Genomic DNA, 16,363 nt, shown 5'->3' on the forward strand with positions numbered 1-16,363 from the left:
TGGTTTCCTAGTGTTTCGTAATAGTTTTGCACAGCTAAAACGTGGACCAGTGAAGGTGAATCACCATCGACGGAAAAACCATTATCTTAGAGGGGGTACAAAAAATATGTTTTGCAATACAAATTTGAACAAAACTCTTCCAAATTATCGTTTTTACTGCAAAAGCCTCATAAAATTGTATTAAATTAATATTCAGATGACTTTGAATGTACTTAATTTCTTAAAACAAAACTGTTATTAATATAAGTTGATCAGACTTCACTTGGAAACCCCCTTTTTTATTGGAATACCCATACAGGTTAGTCCCATCCCAATATTTCCGACTCAATTCTAATCAATGTTTAACTATTTTGATTCATTTCTCAACAACACTTTAACAATTTTACAGTTTTCCACATTACAATTGTACAACACAACGAAATTTCTTTCTCAAAACACTTTTTATTTAGCATGTTTCAGAGCAGTCAAATTTTAGGTCATACAGCTAGACGTATTTGCCTTTTACAACAGGTGTGATTTAAATGACCACTGACTACTTGCCTTTATGTAGACTGGTCCCTTTACAGTAAGAAAATGTATGCGATAATTTCAACTCAGAGAAACAGATACCAGTCCTAAATTTGTCAACATTGAAAACATTGAGGAAATTGTGTCGAGAAGTTTTACCAGAAAATGGAGCATAAATTGCCCAAAATACCTCCCAAAATGACAGATCGAAGGTCACCAATTCCTCAAGGGGTTACTCAAATAGAACCAACCCGAGACTATGACATAATTGATGACGAAGCCGTTGGGACCACAGCTCCTGGTTCAACTTCAATGCCGATCACCGGTGTCGGGAGAAAAGTTCTCGGCCAAGTTGGGCAGAGTTTACACGCATCAGCAGACAAGATTTTCCGGAAGGGTGTTCTTGGCGGACTCGGCGCTGCCGAAGTGGAGGACAGTGACGATTCAATGAGCACCACCAAAAGTGAAAATGACTCTGACTTGATGTCTGGGCTTTCAAGGAGTCCAGCGCCGGAAATGGAACGAGAGATGCAGTTTGATCAGCATCGTAACCATGGCAATGTTGAGATGGAGTTTGGGACTGTGTCACATCAACAAGAAATATTTGCACCGACGCTCAATTTGCCGCGCATCAACTGTCCAGAAAAAATTGTATAATTAATACTCATTTGTTTGATTTGGATCGAGGGTTTTAGAAGATTATCAAACCTAAAAAACCAGGACTAGATTCTAGAGGGGGGGGGGGGGGGGGGGGGTTAGAATCAATATTGCAGTTTGACACTGGTGGTACCATTATTCCATAGTTACTGCAACCAGTTGTACCACAGATCACCCAATACCATAGTTATTAGTTGGGATAACGTAAGTCGTAACCCTCCTCCCACTGTTGGGAGGAGGATGATGTTATCCTACCAATACCATAGACTGCCACGGTACCATCCATTAGGCTAGAATTCTGTCTGTACAGCTTTAGTTGTGATAATAGTAACCATCCCTCCTCTGTGATCGACGGAAGGATAGATGGGTACGTTTATCGCAAATAAGAAAACAGCTGTACTCGTAAAACTGTGAGGTTTGTTCTTGTATTGTCGTTCGTAGAAGGGATAGCAGAACGAACCTCATAGTTCTAGGTAGGAGTAGTATAGCTGGTGCTGGTATATTATATAAAACCAATGCCATATCTTGTGTACTGTTTTGTGTGGTATTTTCAGAATCAGATCAGCTTGCTAGAGTAACTACAATTTACTTCAAAGTTCCAGTCTTTAACTTAAAGCCATTTTAAAACCTCGTTACCATGTACTTTAGAAACTATAATGCGCCCTTGTGAAGTTTCTAGAAGTAGTTGCTATGCACTCTACTGCCTAGTCCTAGAACTATGACTTGGAGGGTTGTTCCATACAGCTGTCATCTGGAGACAATATCCAAGACAATATCAAACAGATCTAGAAGTATCTCTTGCCCAACTGGCTCTTTCCACAAAATACCACAGAAGGCTGAGGAGCCAAGTCCACAGTTCACGAGCCATGTTGTGTCTATATATTACAGATTGTCACAAAGTACCATGCACCCAATGCTAGCCTAGAGTAGACTACAAAAAACTATGGTACTTTCTGACAGCCTGTAAAATTATAATAAAGTGCCTCTGTCTTCAATTGGAGTCGATGCCTTTTCATGCTAAGATTTGCCCCGTTATCTCTGCTTGCTCCTGGTCTAAATTCATGGCTCTGCTTACAGAGGAAATCTGCGCTAACGGCCCATAGAATTACATGTACAAGCTTTACAGGGGTCTGTAAGCACAGAGTTCCACAGCAAGCAGAGCCATATGTAACAAATCATCAGATGTGATTTCATCAGATTTATCGTTCTCTTCATTTGCAGATCATCTGTATTGATTTAGCCACCGAAGTAAACAGAGTTCCTTTTGTATCCAAGGAAGGGTAAGAGAAAGTTATTTAAATTCGTTGTTTTTTAGCAAAGTTCACAAAGTTTGGGATCTTAAGATGTGCATCAATTTCAAGTACAAAGTGTGATGTGACTGTCACAGCACAAATTTAAAGATGCATCTTAGTGCTTTGTGAAATTGTGCCCTGGCCTGATACTTGGTTGTTGCCTTTGTGCACTTTGAAATGTTCCAGTAGAAACGTTAAGTTCCCTTGTAGACAATAGAGGTGCCCTTTACTAAAGGAAAAAGCTGCCTTGCCCTTGGCAACAAAGCGTCAGGGCCCTATCCAATGAAGCTGTTAAGCAGAACATTCTGCTGAGCAAATTTGTTTGTCTTTGCTAAGCAACAAATTTAAATTTAACTGTTTATTATTCTGGCTGGTACAGTAAGCTAATTTTACTCAGCAATATTTTGTTGTGCTGTAATAGCAAGTTTTTATGCTTACAGGCTCTATGAAATCGGGCATACATGAACATGTAGGTTTGTTCATTGGTAGAGTGATTTTAAAAATGATCAAATAGTCAAATATTCTGAGAATTATTCCGTTTAATTCTGTTTTATTCTTCAGTACCAAGCATAATCCTCTGGAGCTTATCAAGAGAGCATTAAACATCTTCGTCCAGACGAAGAGTGCCATTAGCCCTAAGCATGAATTTGCGCTAGTCCTCCTCCAGGAAAGTGCAATTTGGGTAAGACAACTCATCCAAGAACAATTTTTTTGTCATTATTGATATTGCATATCTTTGTTTAGGGTGTTGTACTAATTTTACAGTATTTGTTGATCTGTTTTTAAAAGTTTGAATTTTTTGAATTTTTTAAATTTCAGATCCAGGACTTTACATCTGATGTTGAAGAATTTGTAAATGTGTTACTGGATATGACCAACGATACGACAGAATGTGAGAGCTGTAATTTGAGATCACTCTTTGATGTCATGTAAGTTTCTGAATTTTTTTTTTTTTTTAATGCTCCGTTTCATACTTTGAAACCGTTTCATGTTTGAAAGAGAAAGACTGAAAAATTTGATACAGAGTGCCTTTGCGTGAACTAAGTGTACGCATGCAGACTTCAATTGTGCAGTGAAATTTGTGCGTCCCAAATGCCTTGCTTTTCCTTGCCTTGCCTGGCTTCGCAAAGTGTTTAATTTATGCTAAACACAGGCCTCAAAAATGACCCATGGCACCACAGCAATTGCCCTGAGCGTTTGCTGTGGTGCTCTTTGTGAATTTCCAGTACAAATTCTTATTTAGGGAAAATTTCTGTGCCCCTTTTGAAATTCAAAGTCTGTATAACAAAATGCAAACAAAATGTAAATTTGCAACGGACTCTTTGTATGTGCAATCCCAGTTTCAATTCGGAATCACTTTATATCTCCTATTCTGTACTCCATTTGTTCTTTTTACAGACAAGAGAAAGTGAAGCTGCCTGACATTGAAGACATTGAGTGCTTACCACCTCCACACATAGTCAGAATCCTGTTTGTGTACGGTCGATCACGATGCATCCCTCAGCTTGCTGCAGAAGATGACACACATTCACAGGTTGGTTTTATTACAGAGACCATGCTAGAGTCGTTAAATTGGTTGTAGCGGTGATAGCAAACCAGCTTCTAGCTTTAACATCTGCCGTCACATTATGAGGCACGTGAATAATGCCAGATACTAGCCTTGAGCACCTGGCGGGATCCTATCAGATGTACCTTTGACCTTTCACCCCATTCACATGTGTACACCCAATACACTTGCATACAAACACCAGTTTCCACAGCTACTGGCTCACGGCGCGGTCATAGTTGCGTCAGCACAAGTCTCGCAAGAGCAGCACTTTCCTGAGAACGAACAGCAGCAGTATCGCAAGAACGGCACAGTATTGTGAGAATGCAATATCTTGCAAGACTATTGTCTCATGATAGCCGTTATCACTGCAACAAACATTTAAAAACATGTCTACAAGTCTAAACTCAAACCGGTTTTGTACTTCATAGTGTTTTAGTTGTTAACCCATTGCTTGGTTTCTATTTCTGTTCTGAACAGATAACTGTCGGTGAATCAACACATTCCAAATGCAATCTTGTTTTGAGTGTTTGAAAGTTATTGTCTTGATATGTTTTATTGTCTTCTGCAGTCACAACAGAGCTTGACAACATCTCCGTACTTCTTCTTTGATGTCTTTTATGTCCATGAGCCTCCGACAGAAGATAATTGCTGCAAGGTAAAAATAACCATACCCCCCTTCTCAATGACAGACTATGGGTGTTTACTGAGCATTGATAAGACCCAGTAAAAGTCAAGCTAATAATAGTTAGTGCCATATCAGTTTTGAAGATGATGAAAAGAGAAAGAAAAGCAACTAAACTTTTCCAATAAGTATGATCAGAGAATATTGGGCTCAATGTCACAGCTCTGCTTATCCCAGTGGTATTTGAACCTGGGCCCAATTTCATAGAATTGCTAAGCACGAAAATTTGCTTAGCCAGAAATTTCTTCCTTGACAAAAACAGGATTACCAACCAAATTTCCATTTGTTGCATATTGTTTTGTACTTGTATACAGCTATTGTTTGCTTATCCTAAAAATCACTTGTAAATTTGGTTTGGTAATCCTGTTTTTATCAAGGCAAAAGTTTCATGCTAAGCAAATTTGTATGCATAGCAGCTCTATGAAATTGGGCCCAGGGTCCGACGGGAAGGCAAGGAAAGACACCACTAAGACCAACCTGACAGTCTCAAAAATGTCTTTCTTTCCCATGCAGGAAATTTACGATGTTTTCTTAAACCTTGACGTACATAACACTTCATATATCCACGAGGTTGGACGGCAAACAACTCAACTCTATGACAAGATGGCAATGTTAGTTGCTCATCCCTTACAGAGACCACCACAGACGCAGTGTCAGTATAACATCTTCAGAGATGTGGAGTAGATACCTTTTTATTTGGTATAGACCTTATGCATTGACGTCATCCAGCTGCCATCTTTGAGGTCAAACGGTGACAAAACAATCGAAACGCACATACATTGGCTAATGAACAACCTCCTTTTGACCTCAAGGCAAGGGCGCCGTACTGAAATGACGTCATGTGCATAAGGTCTATAGACCCCTTGCAATTTGCGCAGCGTACTCACATGCGCCTATCCTGAGTGTCATGTTGGGTGTTAAAATCGTATACAAACATGCACAAAAGAGAGTCGACACCCAAACTTACGCGCATTGTTCGGAGGCGCGTTCTGTATTGTGTAAGAAATCAGTAGCTCCCCCTTGCATAACGCGAAACGCTACAGGTACGCTGAGGCCATGCGCATGTTAATCGACAGAGAACAGCTATTGTCCAATGATCTTCCTCTTTTTTTAAATTGTGACGTAATATTCAATGGGTCTATAGAATAATTGTAAAGGTAGGGTCATAGATTGGTTTTTGTTAATGCTTGTGCTGATTTATAGCCACTTTTATAAAGAAAAAAACAGTAAAAGTAACATGTGGTCAGCTCAGTGCTAATGTCAATAATTGCAATTTCATGTTTCAAACTTATTTGCTCTTAAACTCGGACCAATCAAAACACAGAAATGGAAAGATTGCATCACTTTACATTTATCCAATCACATCATTGGGTCTGTAAAACCAATACCCGTCTTTATCCTTGCGGTAGAAGACAAGGGACCGAAAAAATTATCTTTTATTGGCCAAATTCTTGGTGGCGCACTATTGCTTATTGATTTTTTTTTCCTTCAAAATGTGTGGTCATCTTGGGTATTTGTTTTAGTTGCTCAAATGTAAGATACAAAAACACTGACAAATAAATATTCATTTGTTTCAATCATACTTGCAAATTCCAGGTTGCTTTAATGACTTTATAACAAGTCAATTTGTTATGTTTACCTCCACATTTTATCATATATGATGTTTCTTCTTTGCCTTAAAAACACTGGACACTATTGGTAATTGTCAATTGAGCTCAATTGGTTGTCGAAGTTGCAAGATACTAATGAAAGAAGAAAAAAACCCTTGTCACACGAAGTTGTGTGTATTTACATGGTTGATTTCGAGACCTCAAGTTCCAAATCTGAGGTATCGGAATCAAATTCGTGGAAAATTACTTCTTTCTCAAACACTATGTCACTTCAGAGGGAGCTGTTTCTCACAATGTTTTGTACCATCAACCTCTCCCCATTACTCTTCACCAAGTAAAGTTTTATACAAATTATTTTGAGTAATTACCAATAATGTCCACTGCCTTAAATCATTGATGGATTGCACATGAGTGAAAGTGACTGCTCTATATTCTGACTAACATCCCTATATTCTGAAGCTACTTATATTCCGAAATCCTCATACTTCGAAGTAACCCCTTGTAGTTTACATGCTGGGGTTTAGGGTTAGGATTAGGGTAAGGAATAAGAAACACAATAGGTGTGACAGAACATGGGTGTGTCGGAACAATAGGCTTGGGGAAACATAATTGTGTAACCCGTGTGAGAGGATAGTAATTGTATAAAGCACTTGATGGGAAATATTTTGGTTTGTCTTTTTTTGTTGTGTAGAGTGCTAATGTCTTGGTCAATATTTAGTTGTGCCTTCCCTACCCCCCCCCTTAAAAACTGGCTCAGCATCTGTGAAAACCCCTTTAAATTCAGTTGACCCTGTTAAAAAAATGTACATGTTGAACCACTAGTGCTGGCCCTTGCTCAATGATTGAACATGATTCTAAGATTTCAGTAACATTAAAGGCAGTGGACACTATTGGTAATTGTCAAAGCCTAGCCTTCACAGTTGGTGCATCTCAACATATGAATAAAATATCATACCTGTGAAAATTTGAGCTCAATTGGTCATCGAAGTTGCAAGATAATAATGACAGAAAAAACACACCCATGTCAAACGAAGTTGTGTGCATTAAAATGGTTGATTTCGATACCTCAAAATCAATTTTGTGGAAAATTACTTCTTTCTCGAAAACGTTGGCACTTAAGAGGGAGCCGTTTCTCACAATATTTTATACCATTAACCTCTCCCCATTACTCGTTACCAAGAAAGGTTTTATGCTAACAATTATTTTGAGTAATTACCAATAGTGTCTATGGTGAGGATTTTTGTTTCTGTCCTCACAGAAAACATACATTTGATGTAAAGTTATCTAGAAAGATATCTGTGTAACAAAAATATAATTTTTAATAAATAAATAATAAAGGAGTAAATAAATTATGAAAAATAACCAAAACTAATGAGGTAATACTGGTACTCTGAAACTAAAGTAATAAACAGAAAGAATTTAGCAGACCTGCGTGTATTCACACTTCAAGAACCATGTTGGTGCAAATGACTTTTAGCCCTGCTTATGCACGATTCTGTTTCTTCAAATACTTGTTTCGTCAAATGACTTTAAAAATTATACTATATTGTCAGACAATTTAGCCACCAAAGAAAGTAATACAAATTTAACAATGAACAAATGAAATCTGTGAACTTGACTTCTGTTTCCAATTACTTGTTTGATGTTAATGTTATCATGAACACTATGCAATGGTCCCACAAATTATGGCGAGATGGAAGTATATGGGGTTTCTAGAACTGAGCATCCAATTTGTGTAAGTATCTTAATTTTTGTAAATATATTAATACTATTTCACAGAAATATTTCAGGTTGATTTCTCGTTTCGAGAGACTTACATAGTCTATTCCACCGTCTACAAAACTAACAAGAAAAACAAAAATCTTTTAATGAAAGAACTGGAATTGCTGAAAACCCTGATGAGTTTACTTGCAAAAATGTCCATTAAATATTACCATCTGAAAGCTCACTGATTCTAAAGTTCATACCAGTACCAATCCTCCAGAGAAATATTTCCATCTGAAAACTCACTGATTCGTAAGTTCATACCAGTACCAATCCTCCAGAGAAATATTTCAACCTGAAAGCTTACCGATTCTAAAGTTCATACCAGTACCAATCTTCCAGAGAAACATATCCATCTGAAAGCTCACTGATTCTAAAGTTCATACCAGTACCAATCCTCCAGAAAAAAAAAAAACCTGAAAGCTTACCGATTCTAAAGTTCATACCAGTACCAATCTTCCAGAGAAACATATCCATCTGAAAGCTCACTGATTCTAAAGTTCATACCAGTACCAATCCCCCAGAGAAATATATCAACATGAAAGCTCGATGGTTCTAAAGTTTATACCAGTACCAATCTTCCAGAGAAATATATCAACATGAAAACTTGATGGTTCTAAAGTTCATACCAGTACCAATCTTCCAGAGAAATATATCCACCTGAAAGCTTTCTGGTTCTAAAGTTCATACCAGTACCAATCTTCCAGAGAAATATATCCACCTGAAAGCTTTCTGGTTCTAAAGTTCATACCAGTACCAATCTTCCAGAGAAATATATCCACCTGAAAGCTTTCTGGTTCTAAAGTTCATACCAGTACCAATCTTCCAGAGAAATATATCCACCTGAAAGCTTTCTGGTTCTAAAGTTCATACCAGTACCAATCTTCCAGAGATATATCTCCACCTGAAAAAACTGTCAAAGTTCTGAAGTACCATCTCATGACAACTCAGACCACCACTGACCAAATTGGATAGGAATATGCACAAAATCCCTTGCGAGACCCAAACTTTTTTCCCTTTTTCGCTTATTGAAAACTAGATGACGATATTAAGTCATTAATCCCCAAATTACATTTTGTTACAGCTTAAATTTACATTTATCCTTGTTTCTATTATTGGAAAGTAAATCTTGGTTAAGATACCTTTGTCTGAAATTATTTTTACTTACTTACTTTGGGCCACAACAACTTGTCACAGGCTTTTCCTGTAAAAACACAAATTAAATAAAAATACATTGTCAGGATTTGTTAAAGGCCTACTGCTAGTACAAAAAGCACCCCACTCCCACGAACCACACAGCCTGGCCAACAAAAAAGTCTCTTGCTCTCAGATGGAGATCAGAAACAATTGGGAAAAAGACTATTTAAAGGATTTGGGTACTTTTTCAAAATGTCCATAGATTTACATTAAACTTACAGGGTTTGAAGATAATGATAGTGAAAAGCTTGCCTTCAAATATTACTAACTGAGGTGCTGTAGTTTTTGAGAAATTAGTAAAAATAATTCACGAAAATATGTCTGTAAATGATTAAAATAATTTTCATCTCATGACGTTGTTTTACTCATTTCCAAAAAACTACAGCACCTCAGCACGTAATATTTTCAGGGAAGCTTTCTAATATCATTATCTTCAAACGGTGTAAGTTTAGTGTAAATCTGTGGACATTGTGTTTTTTGTCCTACAAAAATTACATAGACCCTTTATTAAGAACAAGTGAATCTACTTTTTAGTTGTTAAATTTGCATCGGGGATAGAGAATATTGTTTGGTTTTTTAAACCGTACACCGATATATATAAGCACTGTATTCTCAGTACTTTTCCCAAGCTCTGTGGAAAAAAACAATCACCGACATATTAACAACGACTTTTGCAAATTTTGTTTACAGAACTCGGAAAGTAGTAAGTACAAATGTATACAGTGTTTGAACGTATCATAGTAAGGGTTAAACCAAATTAAATCCACTTACCTTTTGAGGGTCACAACAGCTGCCCGTCGATGCTTGATTTAGAGGACCACAACAACCCTCAGTGGCTGGTCGCTGTTGAGGGGGACAGCAGCCCCCCCGAGACTGCCTGCTTGGGGGGCCCACAGCAACCCCCTGAAGATGCTTGCGCAGTCGTAAGAAATTTAAATGGATCCACCGGACACTCCTGATGATTGACCAAAAAAAACCAACAAGACCTTTCAAAAGCATAACATTTGTTTTTTGTGTTACCTTCGACGACAACTCAGATTATAATAATACAAACTACAGCATTTATAAGGCACACTTTACTGAAAAAGAGGAACATGTAAAAGTGCCGGTCAAGTTTTGTCAAGATGTTGGAAAGCAAGCAAGAACAAGTGTGTTTTGAGTTTCTGCTGGAAGAGAGTGATTCCACTGTCTTTTTGTAATTCTTGTATGTATCCTTGTTTTTGTGCATCCCTTCAAAGGATTAGTGGCAAGAGATATCGGTATATCGGGCTGCCCATGGTAGGGAGTCTGAAGAAGTCTACTCTGTTATTCTTTTCTAGTAGTTTAATGTCATAGGTTAAATGGTCTTTATGCATACCTCTGCATCTTTAATGGTAAAGGCACTGGAGTAGCGTGATTGGCGTACGATCTGGACTACTTCGCCACTGACATTGACGGGACATCCTTTCTGAAACAAGGAGATGATGAAAAGTCAAACATTATGGTAAACCTTTACTGTCCCGACCATTCAAAGTCCAACTACAGGGATTGTTCATGTGAACATTTGGGTTTAATCCATTGTGTGAGCCAGGAGGAAACAGTTAAAAACCATGCGCAATTGTCAGCATGTTAACATATTGTCGGATAGTTTTCTAGAGTACAACTATATTTCTAACGGAAATAACAGTCTACAGAAAAAATAGTTCTTGTATGAACTTCATAATCAGTGAGCTTTCGGACTAAAATTAAAGGCAGTGTACACTTTTGGTAATTACTCAAAATAATTATTAGCATAAAACCTTACTTAGTAACAAGTAATGGGGAGAGGTTGATAGTATGAAACATTGTGAGAAACGGTTCCCTCTGAAGTAATGTAGTTTTCGAGAAAGAAGTAGTTTTCCGCAAATTCGATTTCGAGACCTCAGAATTAAGAATTTGAGGTCTCAAAATCAACCATCTTAAAGTACACAACTTAGTGTGGCAAGGCTGTTTTTTCTTTCATTGTTATCTTGCAACTTTGCCGACCAAATGAGCTCAAATTTTCACAGGTTTGTTATTTTATGCATCTGTTGAGATACACGTGAGAAGACTGGTCTTTGACAATTACCAATAGTGTCCAGTGTCTTTAAAATGTGGTGTTTTTCATCCTCACAAATCCTGTTTAATACATGTATCCTGTAATATTACTGAATCAGAAGCTGCATAATGCTCCCTCCCCCCAAAAAATAACCCCCTTCTTATAAATAAATAAATAATATCACATACCTTGAATTTAGCCAGAGCATCAAAAGGAAGCTCATCTGGATAATCTGTTACGTTGCCAAGGTAGTTGACCTCTAACCTATTGGCTGGTGCTCCGGCAGTGAGCTTGAACAGGCGGTAAGTGGCAGATACAAAGCGGATACCAGCTGTATAAAATTTAAAATGTTGTCAGTTTTCCCCCTACAGCTTACACTCGGGTAATACAAAATGAAAAAATAGAGTTAGCTGTTGCAAACTGCGAACCAATCAAAAGGACCTATGGTATAAATACAACAATTTTTTAAGGGCCAAACGTTTCGACCCTAGCAGAGTCTATTGATAAAGCCTTCGATAAAAACTCTGCCAGGGTTGACACGAGATAACAAAATATCAAGACTGGTTTTTGATGAAACCTACCTTCTTTTAATGGTGTTGCAACGGCTTCACAGCCTGCCTCCATAGTGGTGGAAGAGACCAGACGAGGTGTCGCAAAACCAACCTCCCCAGCAAAGCTCACCAAATCCTGCCAAGTCATCGCCCCTGCTATACATTCTCCTAAAACCAAACATAAAGATCGTATGTCAGCATGTGGTAATTTGATACAAAAACATCAAAATGTTGTCAGTTTTCCCCCAAAGCTTACACTCGGGTACTACAAAACGAGAAACACGGCAGTTTGTGGTTGAATGGCTTCTGACAGGTACCCCCCCGAACAAAGATATTGACAAAATTGGGAGACCACCAACATAGGGCTTAGATAGCTCAGTTGGTAGAGCGCCGGCACGTTAAACCGGAGGTCGTTGGTTCAAATCGAGCTCTAGTCAATTTTTCTTTGTTCAACCCAAAATCATTTAAACATGTACCCAGTCAGTTTCCCTTGTGGTTTATTATTTGACAAAAATAAATGTTAAACTTTTGGTCACAAGACTGGAAATATTTCCGCACCTGTAGAGACTGTGGTCTTTATCAGCACAACACTCACCCCAAAGCATTTTATCTTTCTGTAGGTGTTCTGGGACTACTTTGTTGGTGTATACATCACTGAAGTACATTTCTCCGCCCGGTTTCAAAACTCGATATGCCTCCTTCAAGACGGCCTTCTTATCTGGAGACAGATTCACAACACAGTTTGAACTGAAAAAGAACCGTGGAGAATCTCGTTAAGAAATTCTTGAGAGATCCTCTTTGAGTCTTGTTAACACCCTGTTCTCTTTGACACCCATTTTTATCTGCCATTCATATCTAAATATGTATTATGTATTATGGGCACAGCCGTCGATTTCACCAAACTCTTCCTAACTTAGGATTCATCGTATGACTTAGGACGGGTTCAGTTCCGTATCCAAATACGTAGGACGCATTGAACACATCCTAAGTTAGGACGGGTTACTCGTCCTAGCTCGAGTTAGGATTAATCCTAGCGTTTCGTGAAATCGGCTGCTGCACACTTAAAATTTTGCTTAGTTTTGTATACCCCAGAAAGAGTCAGCTTGCGTTGATCGAAAGACACTACTTGTCTTGTCGAGAACAAAATTCATCAAAAATCTCTTGCATCAGCTGCTGAAAAAACTTGTTTGCGCACCTAAACTTTGGAATAGTCCCCCCCCCCCCATTTCTAGCGCTCTGCCTTTTCACTTTATATTTTCAGGAAACACCTGAAATCACACCTGTTCACAATGATTGTTAGGTTGTTAATGTTTTTAATTTGCAATTTTGTAACATTGTTCCTATGTTTCTTTTGCTGTGTATCATCACAAACCGCTGTGATCTTGATGAAATGGTGGTTTATAATTTTGTTTATGAATGTAAGTAAAAAAAATTGGACACCCAGTTTTTAGATTTCAAGCAAAATTTGACACCCTTTCCAAAATCTTGGCTTAGACCTTTGCCTAGGTGAAGCCTGTTATGGAAGAACATTTAAATAGATTAGATTCATTTTCTGAAAGGTTGAGTTTTGAGGGTTTTTTTTATATAGCGCTTTTTCACTCCCTACGGGTGTCTCAAAGTGCTTCAACATATTACCCCTGGTCACTGGGCCTTAATTCACTCCTTAAACAATCTCAGCTCCCTGGGGAGTATACAGCCTGTGCAACAAATGCGCTACTAAGCTAAACCAATCACAAGAACCATCTCTGCCCTCACAGGTACCTATTTACCCCTAGGTGGAGAGAAGCAATAATAGTTAAGTGTCTTGCTCAGGGACACAAGTGTCACGACCGGGATTTGAACCCCCACTCTGCTGAACAGAATTAGCAGAGTTTGAATTCGGAGCTCTTAACCGCTCGGCCACGACACCCCACGAAAGGTTACTTACACGATGAGATCAAATTGATTGTCTTGCAGTCCGGCTTCTCCGAGTTTCTCAATGTAGCCCTTGACAAACTCCACGTTCTTCTTGCTGTACCCAAATTCCTTTGTGTGGTAGCCCACATACTTGATTGCCACTGCAAGCTATGGAGTAAATGCATGTAGTTGAATACAAAAAATTAAAGATGCTATGTCAGATTTTTGGCCGATTTGACCCAAATTGTTTGATATAAAATTCAATAGGTATTTTGAATGGGGTCGAGAACGCTACAAGCTTTCATTTGAGCCATTGCTCGAAAAAGTTCGCCAATTATTAGTAGTGCAGCACTCAGTGAAATAAAGCGCATTTTAGGCGACGCGACGTTCACACGTAAACCTAATGACCACCAACATGGTGACGTGCGCGTATCACGGCCGCCATACCTCAAAAAGACTTATTGGCTTGAAACATAACCTAAGAAAAATTAATAATAATAATTACAACAGTAATAATAATAAACACTATATAAAGACACTCTCCTTCGGCTTAATCACGTTGATTTTCATGAAAATAAATAAAATAAATGCAAAATAAGAATACACTTAATTAGAAAAATTAAAACAAATTTCCATAAAAATACTGAAACATTGGGGCTTTTTATAGGGGTGCTTTTTATAACCTGTATGTTTGGTAAACCAGATACTGGTTTAGTTTTACCTGATTATCAGTCATATCAACCCCAACCACTGATCCGTTTTCTCCGACCAGCTTGCTGATGGCAAAACAATCCATGCCAGTTCCAGATCCCAGATCTAAGACTCTTAGCCCTTCAACATGGCTTGGAATAGTCAGACCACATCCATAGAACCTGTCATATGAAAGAAGCAGAGCAGACGATTACTTAAAGTCACCTGGAAGTGGTATTTTTTCAAAAATAAAGCTTTTGTAACTAATAATGTGTTTTGATGAGTAGAACTAAGGTTCTAAAAAAATTATTTCTCATTTTATTTTCACAAATTTAAGAGTAGGCCCCGACCCAAGAGGGCGCTGTTTATGACATCAATCGAGGCGCGATATTTGAAGAGTAATGTGTAGTCTGGCCCCGTACACTACGTCTGGGTACCTGATCGGTATGATGCCTACGTACAGAACTACAGTCACGGAGCAGACTGCACGCACTAGTATCTGGCTGCTTTGCAGACGGTCCCCTCGGATTACCCTGCACGGTGAACCGCAAGCTAAAAGCATATTCTCAAAGTTTAAACTCTTTTTCACGTTTGGCATACGCTCCCCTAGGTTCATCACGTCTTTCAGGTACCTTCTTTGACTTCCCACTCTGGACAATTTGTTGGGATGACGTCATGTTTAAGAAAAACTTTTCTCTTCGTGTCAAATGTGTGGTGTATTCCGGATTTGAAGCACGACGGCCGAAGTGTTCGCTCCACAGCGCTGAAAAAGATGCGGACCGGACCACTATTGCTCTTGTGAGTCTGACTTTCGCGACCAGCAACCGCCCATACTTGGGATCTGCAGGAAACACATGCGACCTGACCCCATCTTTAGTTGTTTTGCTGCATCCTAGCAATAAACTTTTTCGAAGCGTATAAACTCACTACTTGGACCGTAAATGTACTTTGCTTGTGTGTTTACTCATTCCAGGCAAAGTCTATCTCGATTGACGTCACAAAAGGGATAGGCGGAGTCAGCTCCCCAAACAACTCTAACTATTTTTAAACATATAAATCAGGAGAAACCAATACTAAAAAAATTGTTTTATTGTTCATAAGCATATTATATACTCTTGTGTTTGACTTTGGAAAAAAATATATATATTTGAGTTGGCTTTATAAATTATAAAAATAATAAATATATAACTTTATTATACAGGCCTACTAAGTAAACAATTTTTTTTTAATAAAAGCAAACTTAAAATTTTAAAAGCAAAATGTAGATCTATCTCTACTATCTATGTTTAATCAATTGTTGGCATTGTGGCTGAATCTGGTGGTAGCTTGTCATTGTTGAATCTTATTGTTAATACTCATAGCTGCTGCTTCTTCGGGCTGGCTGGGCGAAACAAACAACATGAACACAGTAAACAGTATAGATTAGAAATTGATAGAAACACTGTACACAGTAGACACGACTATAGAAAAGACAGAGCCGAGTCCAAACCATGGAGCTATAGCTCCATGCCCAAACCTTGTTGCGATAACGTAACCCTCCTGCCGACGACGTAGCCGGAGCCGTCGGCAGGAGGGTTACGTTATCGCAACTAGTCCAAACCCAACCCAGTGAGATAGAAAAATGACTTACGTTGAAACAACCTCATCGTGAACGCTTGCAATAGCGTTCCTCACACTCAACGGTGGTTTTACTGATCCCGCTACGTTGCAAGCATTTGTTTGCAAATCTGTGTTTTTCTGAATAACACTGCCGTAGTAATCTTTGACATTATCGTGGATACTATCACAATCAGCCATGGTCTTTTGTACGTAAAAGGTCGACGGACCGGTCAAAAGCAACTCAAAGTTGAAAGATTTGGGAAAGTCATAAGAAAATAGAGCGCCCTCTTGCGTTTGAATCGCACAGCAGCAA

At 38.5% G+C, this 16,363-nt stretch overlaps 2 protein-coding genes across 2 annotated transcripts; one reads left to right on the plus strand and one right to left on the minus strand.

The window, feature by feature from the left end:
* Positions 1-548: 548 nt before the first annotated feature.
* LOC117297363 (BRISC and BRCA1-A complex member 1-like) lies at positions 549-5,460 on the plus strand. Its single transcript, XM_033780352.1, has 7 exons — positions 549-1,158; positions 2,386-2,444; positions 3,018-3,138; positions 3,276-3,385; positions 3,855-3,990; positions 4,574-4,660; positions 5,201-5,460. Exons 1-7 carry the CDS (start codon positions 673-675, stop codon positions 5,369-5,371), a joined length of 1,170 nt encoding a protein of 389 aa, XP_033636243.1. The 5' UTR covers positions 549-672; the 3' UTR covers positions 5,372-5,460.
* Positions 5,461-8,511: 3,051 nt separating this feature from the next.
* Positions 8,512-16,301, minus strand: LOC117297364 (arsenite methyltransferase-like). The gene is made up of 9 exons (XM_033780354.1): positions 16,082-16,301; positions 14,483-14,633; positions 13,793-13,929; positions 12,461-12,612; positions 11,896-12,033; positions 11,503-11,645; positions 10,616-10,705; positions 10,030-10,213; positions 8,512-9,265 (listed from the first exon to the last, which is right to left on the minus strand). The coding sequence occupies exons 1-8, from the start codon at positions 16,246-16,248 to the stop codon at positions 10,088-10,090; spliced, it is 1,104 nt and encodes a 367-aa protein (XP_033636245.1). The 5' UTR covers positions 16,249-16,301; the 3' UTR covers positions 8,512-9,265; positions 10,030-10,087.
* Between the last annotated feature and the right edge of the window lie 62 nt (positions 16,302-16,363).

This window comes from Asterias rubens, chromosome 12, assembly GCF_902459465.1.
Source record: "Asterias rubens chromosome 12, eAstRub1.3, whole genome shotgun sequence".
Taxonomy (NCBI): Eukaryota; Metazoa; Echinodermata; class Asteroidea; order Forcipulatida; family Asteriidae; genus Asterias; species Asterias rubens.

What these genes read in the sequence shown, in the direction of transcription:
- LOC117297363 (XM_033780352.1), top strand. Translation starts at nt 673, where the DNA reads ATGGAGCATAAATTGCCCAAAATACCTCCCAAAATGACAGATCGAAGG. An exon ending in CCTTTTGTATCCAAGGAAGG is followed by an intron (nt 2,445 to 3,017) that starts GTAAGAGAAAGT and finishes TTTATTCTTCAG; the next exon opens with TACCAAGCATAATCCTCTGG. An exon ending in CAGAAGATAATTGCTGCAAG is followed by an intron (nt 4,661 to 5,200) that starts GTAAAAATAACC and finishes TTTCCCATGCAG; the next exon opens with GAAATTTACGATGTTTTCTT.
- LOC117297364 (XM_033780354.1), bottom strand. Translation starts at nt 16,248, where the DNA reads ATGGCTGATTGTGATAGTATCCACGATAATGTCAAAGATTACTACGGC. An exon ending in CACGATGAGGTTGTTTCAAC is followed by an intron (nt 14,634 to 16,081) that starts GTAAGTCATTTT and finishes TTCATATGACAG; the next exon opens with GTTCTATGGATGTGGTCTGA. An exon ending in TTGATATGACTGATAATCAG is followed by an intron (nt 13,930 to 14,482) that starts GTAAAACTAAAC and finishes TTTACTCCATAG; the next exon opens with CTTGCAGTGGCAATCAAGTA.